The 17124-nt window shown below is 41.7% G+C and overlaps 1 protein-coding gene and 1 long non-coding RNA gene across 2 annotated transcripts; one reads left to right on the top strand and one right to left on the bottom strand.

The window, feature by feature from the left end:
* The first annotated feature begins 889 nt into the window (after nt 1-889).
* LOC110532414 (galanin receptor 2b) lies at nt 890-3014 on the top strand. Its single transcript, XM_036989674.2, has 4 exons — nt 890-1092; nt 1884-2178; nt 2450-2637; nt 2758-3014. Exons 1-4 carry the CDS (start codon nt 896-898, stop codon nt 2984-2986), a joined length of 909 nt encoding a protein of 302 aa, XP_036845569.2. The 5' UTR covers nt 890-895; the 3' UTR covers nt 2987-3014.
* Nucleotides 3015-11922: 8908 nt separating this feature from the next.
* On the bottom strand, nt 11923-14676 carry LOC149985569 (uncharacterized). The gene is made up of 2 exons (XR_016495911.1): nt 14433-14676; nt 11923-14199 (listed from the first exon to the last, which is right to left on the bottom strand). It is a non-coding gene; the product is annotated as an uncharacterized LOC149985569 (long non-coding RNA).
* Nucleotides 14677-17124: the final 2448 nt, after the last annotated feature.

The raw sequence follows: 17124 nt of genomic DNA, 5'->3' as shown, positions 1-17124 counted from the left end.
TTATAGTCAACAAACTAGAACTAATGAGTTAGTGAACCCACAATCCAATCCATGTGTACAATCACAGAGTACAGTGTACAGCAAGCAGTTTAACAGTTGGAAGAGTTGCAGTGTTGGATAGCCTTAGCCAGTTAGCTAACTAGCTAACATAAATAGCATTCCTCTCTGAGTCAGGTTGTTGAGTAGGCTAATTTAGCTGCATTAGCTAAGTGAAAGGTAAACTAAGAAAATAATTAGCTCTTTCTCTCTCGCTCTCTCTGCTGGTTCTCCTTCATTTTTCAAGAAATGAATTTGTTCAAAAGGGTTCAACTATTGTCTTTCTCTCTCTTTGAGTCAGCTACTCACCACACATCATGCACTGCAGTGCTAGCTAGCTGTGGCTTATGCTTTCAGTACAAGATTCAGTCTCTGATTCTTTTATTGGATGTGCTCAGTTCATATTGCAAGAGTTTTGAGGACGTTCTCCGGAGGTCACCATAAATACTGTGCAAGTCTATGGAAGGGGTGAAAACCATGAGCCTCCTAGGTTTTGTATCGAAGTCAATGTACCCAGAGGAGGATGGAAAATAGCTGTCCTCCGGCTACACCATGGTGCTACCCTAGAGGGTGTTGTTGAGGCTACTGTAGACCTTCATTGCAAAACAGTGTGTTTTAATCAGTTATTTGGTGACATTTGAATATATTTTATGTTTCACTATTTGTATTTTTATGAAATTCCCTGAGTAGGACGGTCCTCCCCTTCCTCCCCTAAAAAGCCTCCACTGATAAAAAGTGGATTGGCAATTTTGATATAAATTAAACTATATTGAAACGTTTCCAAGAACTGAGATTATCTAACCGTTTTGAGATTGAGATTATATCTACATCTTTGATCACACAACAGGCTGTCCCCAACATGTTTTCCCTGATCTTTGCCTGTACCTGCGGGGTGATCCTGGGCATCGGTTTCTGTGCCAACCTACTGGTGTTCTCTCTGTTCGCCAAGTACAACACCCTGAGGAAGAACTGTCTGGACATCCTGCTGCTCAGCATGGCTCTGGCAGACTTCCTCACCCTGCTGCTCATCCCCTTCACCCTGCACTCCGCCATCAGGTAGGTTAGAGGTTAGAGATCAGAGATCCTGGCTCTGGCAGACTTCCTCACCCTGCTGCTCATCCCCTTCACTCTGCACTCTGCCGTCAGGTAGGTTAGAGGTTAGAGATCAGAGATCCTGGCTCTGGCAGACTTCCTCACCCTGCTGCTCATCCCCTTCACCCTGCACTCCGCCATCAGGTAGGTTAGAGGTTAGAAATTAGAGATCATGGCCCTGGCAGACTTCCTCACCCTGCTGCTCATCCCCTTCACTCTGCTGTCAGTTAGGTTAGAGGTTAGAGATCAGAGATCCTGGCTCTGGCAGACTTCCTCATCCTGCTGGTCATCCCCTTCACCTTGCACTCTGCTGTCAGGTAGGTTAGAGGTTAGAGCCATGGCCCTGGAAGACTTCCTCACCCTGTTGCTGATACCATTCACCTTGCACTCCATTGTCAGGTAGCAAACCTCTTCTCGGGGACCCCTATCTGTGCCATGAATTTTATCTAAGTTATTAAAGACCTAGCACATCTGATTCACCTTGTAGGCGAATGATCACGCCCTTGACTAGTTGATTCAGTTGTGCTAGTTTACTCAACTGTCAGGTAGCCTAGCCAATAGCCATAGAGGTTAGAGGGGCCACTGGACCTGGAGGGTTGCCAGCAGATCAAACCCCATGTTTGGCAAACAGAAGAATCTTGTGGGATATGAGCGCTGTGTTTGTCTCTGAGTATTTGGTATAAAAGCAGAAGTAGGATTACCATCTCTCTGTGACAATCTTATAATCTTTCATCATCTCCTATCGTCTTCTTCAGCTACTCGTGGCCGCTGGGGGACACCTCCTGCAAGGTGTACCAGTTCTTTCTGGCCTTCTCCCTGGCAGCCAGCACCTACAGCCTGTGTGCCGTGTCCATGACACGCGCCATGATCATCACCAACCCCTACCACCCTCCTACCATGGACCTGGTGGTCCTGATGTTCGTCTTGGTCTGGGCATCAGCCTTCTTCATCAGCTTGCCTCTGAGGATCTTCGCCACCAAGGAGAGCCTGAGCCCCGGCTTGGGTAATTTTTCATTCTGCCTGCCCACCATACAGGAACACCACTATCAGGTAACAATGGCTTGGTCTGAAATTGTACTCTGTTTGCTATATAGTGCACATCTTTTGACCTGGTGTACTAGAGGGAATAGGGTGCCATTTGAGATGCACACAATGTGTAACAAAAGCTATTATGTTTAGTTAAAATAATGTCACTGGAAGTAACCAGGTCTGTAAAAAAATAAAATAAAAGACAGTTACTTTCATTCGCTGAAAGAAAATGGTGTCCAATTGATGTGAGAAAACACAACATTTTGAATCCATTCATCCATCCCTCCATCAGGTGGTCCTCAGCCAGTTCATGCTCTACTACTTCGTCCCTATGCTGGTGATCGCCTTCAACTACGTCCGGTTGGCCTGCTTCCTCCACAAGAGCCCAGTCATGTCTGTGGCCAGTGCCCGCAACACACGCCGAGCCTCCTTTATGGTGTTCCTGGCGGCCGGGACCTTCTCCATCTGCTGGCTTCCCGGGTATGATGACGATGATGAAGAGGATGAGGAAGATGATGACGACTTTATTGTATACGTTAGGGGAAATTATAACACTTGTTCTTGTTTATACCTCTTCTCCTGACTCGTCTTCATTATTAGGTACATCCTGGAGCTGTGTGTGTACCTTGGGCTCTACCGCCACGGCCAGTCCTGGGAGATGTTCTACTTCATCTGCACCGTGCTCCAGTACCTCCATCCCTGTGTTAACCCCGTGCTCTATGTGCTGCTGTCCAAGAGGTACCGCCACCGCAGGAGTGCCTGGTTGTTTAACTGCAACAGGAATAGGGTGCAGCCGCAGGTTGTCAGCATCACTACAGAGACTATGTAGACACACTGGTCACGAGGGGAGCTGGCTTTGCTTTGAGATGGTGGAAAGCCTAATCTCGCCACCCAGGACGAAATATGGTGTGCGTATTATTGGGTGATGTTGATACAGTCTGAATATGAATACAGCACATTACATTGCAGTGCAGTACATTAGCTCACACTCATCGGTGAGGTTCCTGATGCAGTCTTTTTGTGTTGGTGTTTAACCGATCTGTTTATTTTAGTTTGTACAGTTACTTTCCACTTCTTCTTTTTGTGTTTCATTCTTGCAGGAACAGATTGACATGTACTGTATGAAGGATAAAAAGCGAGTAAAATGTTATTGTTTTAATGTTAAAATTGTTTTATTGTCTGTTGTCTGATATTCTGTACTTTGTCATTTAAGACATAAAAAAAAATAGAATTGAAATTCCATTGTGTTCAAACAATCAGGGATTAAAAGAAAAGCATTATTTCAATTAATGAATTAAAACTTTTTCCCCCAAAAAACATTTCAATGATTTATGATTGATTTTCAGATGTTTTTTATGAACACAACGAGATCTGGGACTATTGAATTCCCCAGCTAGTGTAAGTGTAATTACATTGTTAAATTCCTGCATAAAAATGGGTATTATGCCACCTCCTGGTAGAATAGTGTGTTTACATTGTCTAACACACTCTGTGATAAAGGTTTGGGATTCTGGGTGATCCATAGCAGATTTATGTAGAATTGCTGTGGGTAAATTGAAAATTGAATGGTCCCGGGATAGAAATGTAAAAAGTTGACATTACATCATAAAATCCACATTTTACACCGTACATTAGCAATTTATGTTATTAGTAGCAACTGTTGTTGGTTTGGCGTCTAATAAGCCACTCTTTAAACGTTATTTGCCGAATCTCAGTTTTCCATGTGGATTTTATGCTAGCTAAATAAAGTTCCCTCTGAAGTTGGTAGCTAACTCAAAAATGCTTGTTCTTTAGGAGTGCTATTTATACCCCGTCGACGAATGAGCATTCATCTATACTGTGTGTGTCCCATCATTGCAGGTAATTTATGACATGTGTAAAGAATATGTTTTATAAACTCATAAGCACCAGCCAGCGTATTAGCCTGGTTTTGTTAGTTTAGGAAAATATGTGGTACATTCCAGGTGTATTATATTTCTTCGCCACGAGAGTGTGACATTGAGTAATTTCGGGATAATTTAATATATTTTGAATAATAAAATAGATTATAGTTTATTCTGATGTTATAAATATCAGATTGCACATGGAAACAATGTATTTATTTGTATTAAATTAAGAATGATTGGAAATTGTTATCCACTATACAATCACAATGACTTTGATAGACATTGATAGTTTTTTTTATTGTTGTTAGTATGTCAGACAGCAGATTTATGGAGATTTGCTGTGGGAGTGCTATTTATATCCTGTCGAGTAATGATTGCAGCTTTGGAAATAAATGCACTATTCATCCATTGCTCCTTCCTGTGTTGACTCACTGACTTGAGGGACGGGACCAGGAAGGTCACATTAGCATATAACATTCTGAGAACCATTAGTTTCTTAGAGCTTGGTGAGAGCGTGGTTGACCTATGGTTATTTTGCATACAACCTTCCCACAACTTTCTGGGAATGGTGCAAAACAGTTGCTTGGCGTTGGAACATTCTCAGCAAATTTAAGGAACTTAAAAAACTATATTTTGTTGGTATTTCATTACTTTAACAGAACGTTTCCTTATAGTTCAAACATGGTTACATTTAATTCTAGGAATGTTCTCCAACTGGTTTGACATTGGGAATGCTCTGAAATTGTTCCAAGAACGTTAAGATACAACAATCTTCTCTAGGAATTTCAGTACTTCAAGATAACATATCCTACAGGTTTACTCATGGTCCTATTTAAAGTCACATTCTCAAATTGTTCCAAGAACGTTAAAACTTTCCATAAAAACCAAAAGAGAACGTTTTAAGAATGTTATTTAAAAATGTATACATTCCATTCTCAGCATCAACAAAGGTCTCTCTATTAGGGATGCATGATATATCGGTGAACATATCGGAATCGGCTGATATTAGCTAAAAATGCCAACATCGGTATCGGCGCGATGTCTAGTTTAACGGCGATGCTAAAAACCGATGTCAAAGCTGACGTGCATACCAATCTAACGTAGGTACATGATGTAATGACGCCACGTAAAATGTAGCGCTACACGTGCAACACAGCATCCCTAACCTAGCCCACAATGTCTGCTGTGTGGATCAAGCAGTCAACAAGTTGAGCAGTCAACAAGTTGAGCAGTCATTTGAAAGAGTAAGAAGAATTCAGTGAGACAACTCAAAAGGGGAAATCCATTAAGTGTGTTCAGGTGTGTTGGCCACACCCACTAATTGGCCGCACCTAAACTTAATGAGTGCTTGTTTACTTTGAAATGGGGTCTATTTGAATAGACTAAAATTTACAGCTTTGCATGTATGAAAAATCATGGAACGCTAGCTCCTTCCTGGTGGCGAAGTGGACTAATTTAATGGATAAACAACAGAAAATTATAGGTTGGAATCTCACTGAGGCCATGTCACAATAAAAAACGAATAGGTTTGCATGATTAATGCCTAAGGAAATGAATTTACATTTATCCTATTTGTGGTTCGAGTTCAAAAAAGTTAAGCCTAAATAAACTAAGTGTTATTATTTCTTATTAAAGAAAAAGTTATTTAAAAACCTTGACCCTAACCGGTCTCGCTTTAAATTACATTTGGCTTAGAAAGCCTTCATAAAGCCTTCATAGTGCCTTTTATAAGCACTACATAAATGTTACTAAGCATCTATAGCCATATGTTATGCTTTACAAAGGGTTCATGAATGTTACATAACTGTGACATAATGACCAATGTAGAATGTGACATAACCCACTAGGTCGAAGTATGATCGGGGGAGTCCACTAGATAGCTCAGCCACAAAGTCAAATTGGCTAAATCGTAAAAATTAATTAAAACTAAAATGTGCTTTTTCGATCAAAATTTAAGGTTAGAGTTCCGGGTTAGGTTTAAAATCAAATTTTAAGAAGATAAATTGTGTAAATGGGAGGTGTTTAGCCATAATTATTACTTTGTGGCTGGGTTAATTAGTGACAATTACATGTGCTGTGTGCACAATAGCCTGGGGATGACGTTGCACCATAAACATTTATCTTGATGAAAGACAAGGAAATTGAAACATTTATCTTGCCCACTACATAAGGAAATTGAAAGTGGCTTACATGTTCCTCAGTAAACAAACACGCACACAACAATGTAACGAGCCATACCGTGCGGTGCTATGCCTGTCATGCCAAATAGTGTCCCCCCCCTCTACGTAACAATGGGATTTGATGAGTTCTAGCTTCTGTTGCTAGGGCTGTTGCTAGAACCTGCAACATTCTGAACGGATTACGTAATGAACCAAAGCGTCCGTTGCTATGCTGGTTGCTTGGCTCTATTTTACTTCATAGTGGTCGCGAATGAAGGAGGAGGCGGACAGTTCTAGTTCTATTTCACAGTGTTTTTGAGGGTGAAACCGGCTGACTACCTGCTGCTTCAGATAACTGAAAAGACTGGAAAGATAACACTTTCTTTACCATGTATTTGCCTTAAGTACATATATTATTTATTCCTATTTAACAATAAGATATTTTTAAAGATTGACGTTGCTAGCTACTGTAACGTTACTTCCATACCTCAGCATGCCTAGTCAGCTAGCCAGACAGTTTTATTTAGCTAATGTTAGCTAGCTAACATAAACTCACTCACTTTTGTACATCGCCTTGGTTCGTACAATTGACCTTATTTTAGCGCCCCAAAAACGTAATACTTCCAGATCAACTGTAATGTCAATACCATTGTAAAGCACAATTTCTCACCTTTCCAACAGAATCAATTACATGACCCCCACGCTGTCCGTTTCTGCATGATTCAAGAAGGCAATGACCACCGTCGGCCTGGCCATAGAGAGGCTTTTATTCTCTATTGCCTACCCTGGTTAGGCCAGGGTGTGACTAGGGTGGGCATTCTAGTTTCTTTATTTCAATGTTTTCTATTTCTTTGTTTTTTGCCGGGTGTGGTTCCCAATCAGAGGCAGCTGTTTATCGTTGTCTCTGATTGGGGATCACATATAAGTTGTCATTCTCCTTTTGGTGTTTGTGGAATCTTGTTTTTTGTTAGCTCTGTGAAGCCTGCAGAACGTGACGTTCGTTATTCTTTTGTTGTTTTTGTTTGGTGTTCTGAGTAATTAAAGAATCATGAACACTTACCACGCTGCACCTTGGTCTCCTTCCGGCGACAAACGTTACAGTCGGGTCTTTTTTTTAAATGGCGGGTGGGGAAGCAAAACTAATGCGTGATAGTGAGAAGGAGAGATGTTGTGTGGGAAAATTGCTCGATCTGTCCAACTTATCACCTATAAAATGTAAATAAAACACTATAAATAATTTATATAATGTGTCATTACATACCTATTTGAAGGTTAGTGTCGAATTTGAATCGGGTTTTTAGGGCGGTGCTAAAGTGATCTTAGAAGTAAACAGCAGCTTTGAGAATGATGATCGCATGCAATGAATGACGCAAAAAATGACTAGGTATCCCCCTCTTACCCCGTCACTGTCCATTTCTTGTTTTTAAAGGATGAGAGAAGTGCTACACCTGGTGGAGAGAGATTGTAAAACAGATATAGTTGCTTTATGCGTGCTGTACGTTACGACTTGACACGTCACGATGTAACGGAGGGTCAGTTTTTTCAACTTTTCTCCAATACTATAGATCCGTTACCATGTCGATCACTGCTTGAATATAAACGTAGTTCACGAAGTCAACACAGTCGCTACAGTCCCATTAGTTTTCTTTGTAGCCTCGTTTGAATGTTGCGGTTACGCACATTTGTACGGAATTGGGTGAGTTTACGTTAGCTAACAAGCAAGCTACTGTAACTGTTATTGCACATTTCTGTTTGTATGTAGCTTGCACTTCAAAGGCATACCTAAATGAGATTTTCTTTTATCTTTCCATCCAGGCGAAGTACTATGAAGAGATCACTAATCTCGGCAAGAGGCGCAACATTCAGAGAAATTCACAATTCAGGGTAATGTTAAGCAGTTAGCTTCAATTAGATAACTGGACAGATTTAGCTACATAACCATTTTTTCAACAACTATTCTCATCTAACGTTAGCTAGTTGCTAGCTATACATATAGTTTAGTGGAGGCTGCTGAGGGGAGGACAGCATTATTATAGTGTGTGTGTGTGTATAGTATCTTTACAAATAAAAACATCTGCATAAGGTATGGTAAATACGAGTATGAAGTAATCCTCTCTCAAACACTTTAAATGTTAGGTGTGGACCCCATCGGACCCTTCACAAAATCCAGGAATCGCAACAGCTTGTATTTGACGGTGACAGATTTTACCAAGTCGGTAGAGGAAATAACCATTAACATTTACAGGGTCGGTGTCCCGAAACCGGGACAGTTGTAGCTAACATGCGCTAATGTGACTAGAATGACGTAACAGCAAACTTTCCAGGACATAGACATGTCTTATATGGGCAGAAAGCTTAAATTATTGTTAATCTAACTGCACTGTCCATTTTACAGTAGCTATTACAGTGAAAAAATACCATGCTATTGTTTGAGGAGACAAAACGCTTTTATCATGGCAACTGGTTTGATACATTAACCTCTGATGGTAAATAATATACTTACATTCAGTAATCTTGCTCTGATTTGTCATCTTGACGGTCCCAGAGATGGTTAGTGTCTTTTCTGTAGGGAAGGTAATTGTCCATCATGTATGACATTCCTGGGAGTGTGTAAACTTAAATTGTTATTACCATAGCATGTGTGTATGTTCTCTATAGTTATGTACTTGAAAATGTATCAATTGACCAATTCGGCTCATTTGGAAAAACTCCTGGCGGACTTGATTCAAAATATAGTGTAGTAATGGAGTGCTTCACTGAATCAGTCTGAAACGTTGCACACACACTGCTGCCATCTGGTGGCCAACATCTAAATGCACCTGAACTCCTATCTGATTATTTGACCTTTCTCTTGCGTTTAAAAAAAATTGAAAACACAAAAAAATGTGTTTGTATTATCTTTTTCCAGATCTAATGTGTTATATTTTCCTACATTCATTTTACATATCCACAAACTTCAAAGTGTTTCCTTTCAAATGTTATCAAGAATATTAATATCCTTGCTTCAGGTCCTGAGCAATTTGATTTGGGTCATTTTAGGCGGAATTTGAAAAAAAAGGGTACGATCCTTAAGACATTTTTAAGGCCAGTAAAAGAAGAGAATGTGCTTAACTCTAAATTCCCTCCTGTAACCCATTAAAAAGAGTGCTTGGACCCAAACATTTATTTTAGTTTTATATGCTACCCATCAAGGATATGACTGGCAAGGCCAACTCCAAGCTGATGGACATCTTCAACACATGGTTCTCCTGAGGTCATCTTGAGTGACCAAGGTTGTGAACTCCGGAACAAGGTACGGATGTTGTAGGTTATTTTCTGTCACTAATATTTTGTTTTTCCATGCAACATATTTCAATATCTTACATTGTCAATAGATATCCCTTTCCTACCCCCTATTCCAGGTTTGGATGAATGGACCAACCAGACCCTCAAGACTGCCATGGGCAAGTCCCTGGACGGGTACCAGGAACGGTGGGAGGACAACCTGAAGGTAATTATTTTTGCACACAACAGCAGCGTCCAGGCCTCCACTGAGTACTCGCCCTATCGCCTGCTGTACGGACGGGAGCCACAGCTGTTGACTGCGATAAACAATGTAATTGTACATAATGTATTATTGCATATACTGTAGTCTTTCAAATTTGTGATTTACTTAGTGTTGTTGTTTGTCTATTGGTATTTCTGTATAAGGTATTTTCAGATCACTGAAACCACCTGATGGGCTGGAAGTTGTCAAACCAGACCAGAAAACCTTTGAGTACCACCTTCAGCCATGGGCTGAGAAGCATGTGGAGGTTTTTGACCAGGTCAAAATGATTGTCCTCTGTTTATTTATTTTCTGGCCCTCCAATAAATATACAGTGCATTCGGAAAGTATTCAGACCCCTTGACTTTTTCCACATTTTGTTACGTTACAGCCTTATTATAAAATAGATTAAATTAAACAAATTCCTCATCAATCTACACACAATACCTCACAATGACAAATTGACAACAGGTTTTTAAACATTTTTGTAAACCCTTTGCTATGAGACTCGAAATCGAGCTCAGATGCATCCTGTTTCCATTGATCATCCTTGAGATGTTTCTACAACTTGATTGGAGTCCACCTATGGTAAATTCAATTGATTGGACATGATTTGAAAAGGCACACACCTGTCAATATTTTTTTATTTAGATTTAACTGGTCAAGCCAGTTAAGAACAAATTATTTTTTACAATGATGGCCTACCCTGGCAAAACCTGCACGACGCTGGGCCAATTGTGTGCCGCCATATGGGACTCCCAATCACGGCCGGTTGTGATACAGCCTGGAATCGAACTAGGGTCTGTAGTGATGCCTATAGCAACTGAGATGCAGTGCCTTAAACCACTGCTCCACTCGGGAGCCCAAGGTCCCACACTTGGGGTCCAACAGTTGACAGTGCATGCCAGAGCAGAAACCAAGCCATGAGGTTGAAGGAATTATCTGTAGAGCTCCGAAACAGGATTGTGACGAGGCACAGATCTGGGGAAGGGTACCAAAACATTTCTGCAGCATTAAAGGTCCCCAATAACACATTGTGCTTCATCATTCTTAAGTGGCAGAAGTTTGGAACCACCTAGACTCTTCCTAGAGCTGGCCACCCGGCCAAACTGAGCAATCGGGGGAGAAGGGCTTTAGTCAGGGAGGTTACCAAGAACCCGATGGTCACTCTGACAGAGCTCCAGAGTTCTTCTTTGGAGATGGGAGAACCTTCCAGAAGGACAACCATCTCTGCAGCACTCCATCAATCAGGCCTTTATGGTAGAGTGGCCAGACGGAAGCCACTCCTCAGTAAAAGGCACATGACAGCTGGATTGGAGTTTGCCAAAAGGAAAACTTATGAAACCAAGATTGAACTCTTTGGCTTGAATGCCAAGAGTCACATCTGGAGGAAACCTGGCACCATCCCTACGGTGAAGCATGGTGGTGGCAGCATCATGCTGTGGGGATGTTTTTCAGTGGCAGGGACTGGGAGACTAATCAGGATCGAGGGAAAGATGAACAGAGCAAAGTACAGAGAGATTCTTGATAAAAACCTACTCCAGAGACCTCAGGACCTCAGACTGGGGTGAATGTTCACCTTTCCAAAAGGACAAGGACCCTAAACACACAGTCAAGACAACGCAGGAGTGGCTTTTGGACAAGTCTCTGAATGTCCTTGAGTGGCCCAGTCTCTGGAGAGACCTGAAAATAGCTGCGCAGTGACTCTCCACATCCAACCTGACAGAACTTGAGAGGATCTGCAGAGAAGAATGGGAGAAAATCCCCAAGTGTGCCAAGCTTGTAGCGTCATACCAAAGAAGACTTGAAGCTGTAATCTCTGCTAAAGGTGCTTCAACAAAGTACTGACTAAATTGTAAGGAATCCCTTGATTGTATTTAGTTTCCTAGGACCTACAATAGAGAGCCTAGATTATATTCAACCACATGGGTGTACTAATGAGCTATGCGAGACAGACACTTAAAAAAAATCATAATAGAGGAAGACTGAATTAATATTATTTCAGTGTAGATAAGGGAAGAGCAGTTAAAAAATAAAAACATGCCAACCGGACAAGCCAGTGTATGAATCGACCGTATTTGCAAATGAATTGAGTGGAAATTAGCTGACTTTGTGATCTGCAAGGTAAGTAGCAATGTGCCAAGCAGAGGTTTTCTTTGTCATTTCTGAAACGTAGCAACATTCAAGACATTGATTTCATGTTGTAGAAATTATCATTTAATATTTCAATATTTTTAGCAAAACAAAACTCGTTCAAACAGCAAAATGATCTGTGGAAATCAGCTTTGTTTGTATAGCTGGGATGAAAATAACAGAATTTAGGCTGTAATGATTTCCAAAATTCTACACATTAGGTCATCACACCGTTGAGATAGCTGATGGACGCTAATAGTTTACAGAATCACATTGTGACGCTGGGGGGTGGGGGCACTTTTTGTCAAGGGGACACTATTTGGCATGACAAGCATTTGATTTGCGATCTCCATCACGTGCACTTACTTCGCTACAGAAACACCGCTAACCGAAAAACAGTGCAGGTGCTCTGAATTAAAGGGTAACTGCACAAAAAAAATCTAAGCATCACCTGATGCAGTTTAAAACTAACGTTGTTTTTCTATTAAAAAAGTGTGAGAAACCTGGAAAAACTCATCAGAGAAAATTTTATTTGGAGGGAAAAAAACTAAAATACGCAAAAAATACAAACAAATTTTAAAAGGTCTGTTATGTTCTGTTAATTACTGATGTCCCCTTTAAGGATGGAGCACCCTTGGTCATGCACAGTGTTGTTCTACGTTATTCTGGCACTAACTCATTTGAGTAAATGTGAAGCTCCAGTTCAATTGCTTGTATTCAGAGTCTTTCTTATTATATAAATAAGTACTAAGTGTTAAGACATTACAAGGTCCTAACGTTTTTTTTCCTCTGCATGACTGCACTTTAGAGTGCGTGTCATCCTGCAGCACAGTATTTTTGGGAAAGTTGAAGTCAGGTCCAATGTTGGCTATGCACCTAAGAGGGAAAGATGTTGGGCATCCTAGAAATGTTTTAGAGTAATGTAATATAATACACTGAGTGTACAAAACATTAGAAACCCCTTCCTAATATTGAGTCGGAACCCCTTTTGCCCTCAGAACAGCCTAAATTTGACAGGGCATGTCCATGTTCTTGACAAACCGGTGCGCCTACTACCATACTCCGTTCTTGACAAATCTTGCACCTACTACCATACTCCGTTCAATGGCACTTACATTTTTTGTCTTGCCCATTCACCCTCTGAATGGCACACACACACAATCCATGTTTCAATTGTCTCAAGGCTTAAAAATCCTTCTTTAACCGGTCACTTCCCCTTCATCTACACTGATTTAAGTGGATTTAACAAGTGACATCAATAAGGGATCATAGCTTTCACCTGGATTCACCTGATCAGTCTATGTCATGGAAAAAGCAGGCATTCTTAATGTTTTGTATACTGAGCTGTGCTGCACTTCCCCTGACTACACACACACACACACAGTATGGACTCACACATACACACACACACACACACACACACACATACGCAAACACACACATCTGTGACACTACATTGATTTAGTCAGTGTGTGATTTCAACGGATCTATAATGTCTACCATATTGTATGTTTAGGTACACCATCTGTCTGTTTGTACATCTATCCATATCTACAGCATAATGATCAATATCTAGTCAGTAGCTAGGTTTCCATCCAATTGGCGACAGATTTTCAAGCAAATATTCTAAAATCGGCAAAGAATAATAGACACATTTTCCCACCAGAGATGGTTCCATCAAATTAACTTGTTGGGGATAAAATGCTGTGCGTGATGACGTAGTGCACATAAAAACACCTTTTGCGGTTAAATTCCCATTTACCGGAATTGTTTCTCTCCATGGCATTTAAAACTCTACTGGTGGTTTTCTCATAAAGAATGTTGCATTATATAGCGAGTGTGCCCACTCTGGTATTGGCACATGCGATAATTATGGACAAATGAATAAGATGATCAAGTCACCAGAATAAGACCCTCGACTTTCACCACCCTGTTAAATTCATCATAATGTATTTAATCTGTAGCCTAATAAACTGTATGCTGTAACAACGAGTGTTTGTGGGAGGACCACCACACAGTATGTCATCGCGTGACACCAAGTTTACTTTGTTATGATGGTTATTATATCAATATTTGCGCTTAAAAGCGTTTCTATGGACATTTCTCTAATAATACATTTTACCGACACCTTGTCTAGTATGTTTAGTTTTGTCCAAATTTGGAAAGTTTCCACACACATTTTCTGTTTCCCTCAGGCCTGTCATTTATTTTTTTATCCGACATTGTACTTTACTCCAATAAAAAGGTTGTATGGAAATCTAGTTTATGTTGTGTTTTTCTCACCGGTTGGATCTGAGTTGCATACTGGCAGGGGCAGTATAGGAATGCGGCCCTCTCCCTGTTCAGAAGAAGAACATGTTTTTAGCAGACACTCGTAACCAGTGAGACTCACAATAAGTGCATTCAACTAAAGTAGCTAATCCAACATCATATTACGATAATTGCAAGTAAAAGCCTTCAAAATAGCTGCTATCTGCAACATCTTAGACATAATTAGTTAAGGCCAGCCAGTTTCAGACCAGTACTAGTAACTGTACCAGTAACCAAGTCCATGCTCAGTGTTCTGCTTACACTGGACTGGGGAGAGCCTTCCGGTAGTCCTGTCTCCTGCAGCCAGGCCGGGCTGTCGCTGAGGATGACTGGGAAGGCGCTCCCTGTCCCTGCTGTCCCTGGGCAGCTGTGAAGTGGTCACGGTGGGATGCATGAAGAAGGGCACATGGTAGGGGAGGGGGGTAGGCGGGCAGCCCGGGGGCCCTGAACAGGGCCCCAGTCATAGCCTAGGTTACAACATGTACAGGAAGAGATACATGATGCGCTAATAAGTGTGTATGTGGTATTTCAGAGAAATAAAGTGATTTTAGGCACTCATAAACGTTCTCTCACTGTCAACTGCGTTTATTTTCAGCAAACTTAATATGTGTAAATATTTGTACGAACATAACAAGATTCAACAACTGAGACATAAAATGAACAAGTTCCACAGACATGTGACTAACAGACATGGAATAATGTGTCCCTGAACAAAGGGGGGGGGGGTCAAAATCAACAGTAACAGTCAGTATCTGGTGTGGCCACGAGCTGCATTAAGTACTGCAGTGCATTTCCTCCTCATGGACTGCACCAGATTTGCCCGTTCTTGCTGTGAGATGTTACCCTACTCTTACACCAAGGCACCTGCAAGTTCCCAGACATTTCTGGGGGGAATGGCCCTTGCCCTCACCCTCTGATCCAACAGGTCCCAGGACACTGACATTCCTGTCCTGCAGGAAATCACGCACAGAATGAACAGTACCACATGACGGAGGAGGATGTCTTCCCTGTAACGCACAGCATTGAGATTGCCTGCAATGATGCTGTGACACACCGCTCCAGACCATGACGGACCCCCCACCTCCAAATCGATCCCGCTCCAGAGTACAGGCCTCGGTGTAACGCTCATTCCTTCGTCGATAAACGCGAATCCGTCCATCACCCCTGGTGAGACAAAACCGCGACTCGTCAGTGAAGAGCACTTTTTTGCCAGTCCTGTCTGGTCCATCAACGTTGTTGCCGGTGATGTCTGGTGAGGACCTGCTTTACAACAGGCCTACAAGCCCTCAGTCCAGCCTCTCTCAGACAGTCTGAGCACTGATGGAGGGATTGTGCGTTGCTGGTGTAACTCAGGCAGTTGGTGTTGCTATCCTGTACCTGTCCCACAGGTGTGATGTTCGGATGTACCGATCCTGTGCAGGTGTTGTTACACATGGTCTGTCATTGCGAGGACGATCAGCTGTCCATCATGTCTCCCTGTGGCGCTGTCTCAGGTGTCTCACAGTACGGAGATTGCAATTTATTGCCCTGGCCACATCTGCAGTCCTCATGCCTCCTTGCAGCATGCCTAAGTCACGTTCACACAGATGAGCAGGGACCCTGGGCATCTTTCTTTTGGTGTTTTTCAGAGTCAGTAGAAAGGCCTCTTCAGTGTCCTAGGTTTTCATAACTGTGACCTTAATTGCCTACCGTCTGTGAATTGTGTCTTGACGACCGTTCCACAGGTGCATGTTCATTAATTGTTTATGGTTCTTTGAACAAGCATGGGAAACGGTTTTAAACCCTTTACAATGAAGATCTGTGAAGTTATTTGGATTTTTACAAATTATCTTTGAAAGACAGGGTCCTGAAAAGGGGACGTTTCTGTTTCTGCGGAGTTTAGAACATTTTATGCATTAAAGAGAAGAGAGGAGAGAAGAGAGGACAAGCAGACCTTGAGGGCTATAAGCTACGGAAATTATGTCTACTAAAGTTAATTACTCTACCATTGAGGGTCGGGCCGAGGGTCAAGTGCTTCCTGCTGCTCACGTACTCTGCCATCAGATGCTGCAGTTACTCTGACTGCAAACAAGACAAACAAATAATCAGTTATCCCAACCCGGGTTTCAAACTCAGAACCCTTTTCACAATAACACCATTTATTTAGTAGCGATGCTACACTGTAAAACATACTTGTTTTTGGCTTTGTCTTGTGAATAAGAGTGTGAGATAGAGGAAATTGTGTAGTAATAACTACATGGAGGAGGTTATTAGATGGAGGATATACCTTCGATTTCATGGCCCCTCTCTGTGTCGAAGAACAGGTATAGGACAGACACCTGGAGAAAACAGCGATACAGGCCCTGAACATGCTGAATGCTTCAAGGAATGTTCAGAGATTCATGCAGGGATTTAATTCATTCAGGGATTTAAATGAACATGGTGTCATATTGTGGGCATGTGAAGATGCAGTATTCTCCCACACCACTTGAGGGAGGTAAGAGAATTATGAAATGTAGCCTTGCTAAGACTCCCTCTTTAGACTACCACAACAGACTACCTTATCTGGAAATCTGGGCTCTGGGGGGACTAGTATCTCCCTCCATTTGGGAGGCTCCCTCCTGGGTGCTGCTGGAGGAGCCATCAGCTGGAACACAAACAGGTTCTACAACTGTACAATGCATTTGACACAATGCTTGATAACACATTTTTTTGCAGAGTTTGCACAAAAAATGTTAACAGAACTGTAGTGGAGACAAAACACAATGTTTATGCAAAACAACGTCTGCAAAGTGTGTATGGGGCTAGAGAGAGAGAGGGAGTGAAAGTGACACCACTCGTTTCGATCTCTCCCTGGTCGGAGAGCAGTGCAAGCGTGTTTGTCCGCTAGCTCCTGATTCACCTGACATGCTTTCCTTTTCATCAGACTAGATACAGTACTTTTTGTTGATGATACAATAACACTACTGTTAGT

This window comes from Oncorhynchus mykiss, chromosome 1 (genome assembly GCF_057628025.1).
Source record: "Oncorhynchus mykiss isolate SJ-2025 chromosome 1, ASM5762802v1, whole genome shotgun sequence".
Taxonomy (NCBI): Eukaryota; Metazoa; Chordata; class Actinopteri; order Salmoniformes; family Salmonidae; genus Oncorhynchus; species Oncorhynchus mykiss.
Note: the sequence above shows the minus strand (reverse complement) of the source record. Positions and strands in the feature narration are given on the sequence as shown.

What these genes read in the sequence shown, in the direction of transcription:
- LOC110532414 (XM_036989674.2), top strand. Translation starts at nt 896, where the DNA reads ATGTTTTCCCTGATCTTTGCCTGTACCTGCGGGGTGATCCTGGGCATC. An exon ending in ACCCTGCACTCCGCCATCAG is followed by an intron (nt 1,093 to 1,883) that starts GTAGGTTAGAGG and finishes CGTCTTCTTCAG; the next exon opens with CTACTCGTGGCCGCTGGGGG. An exon ending in TACAGGAACACCACTATCAG is followed by an intron (nt 2,179 to 2,449) that starts GTAACAATGGCT and finishes TCCCTCCATCAG; the next exon opens with GTGGTCCTCAGCCAGTTCAT.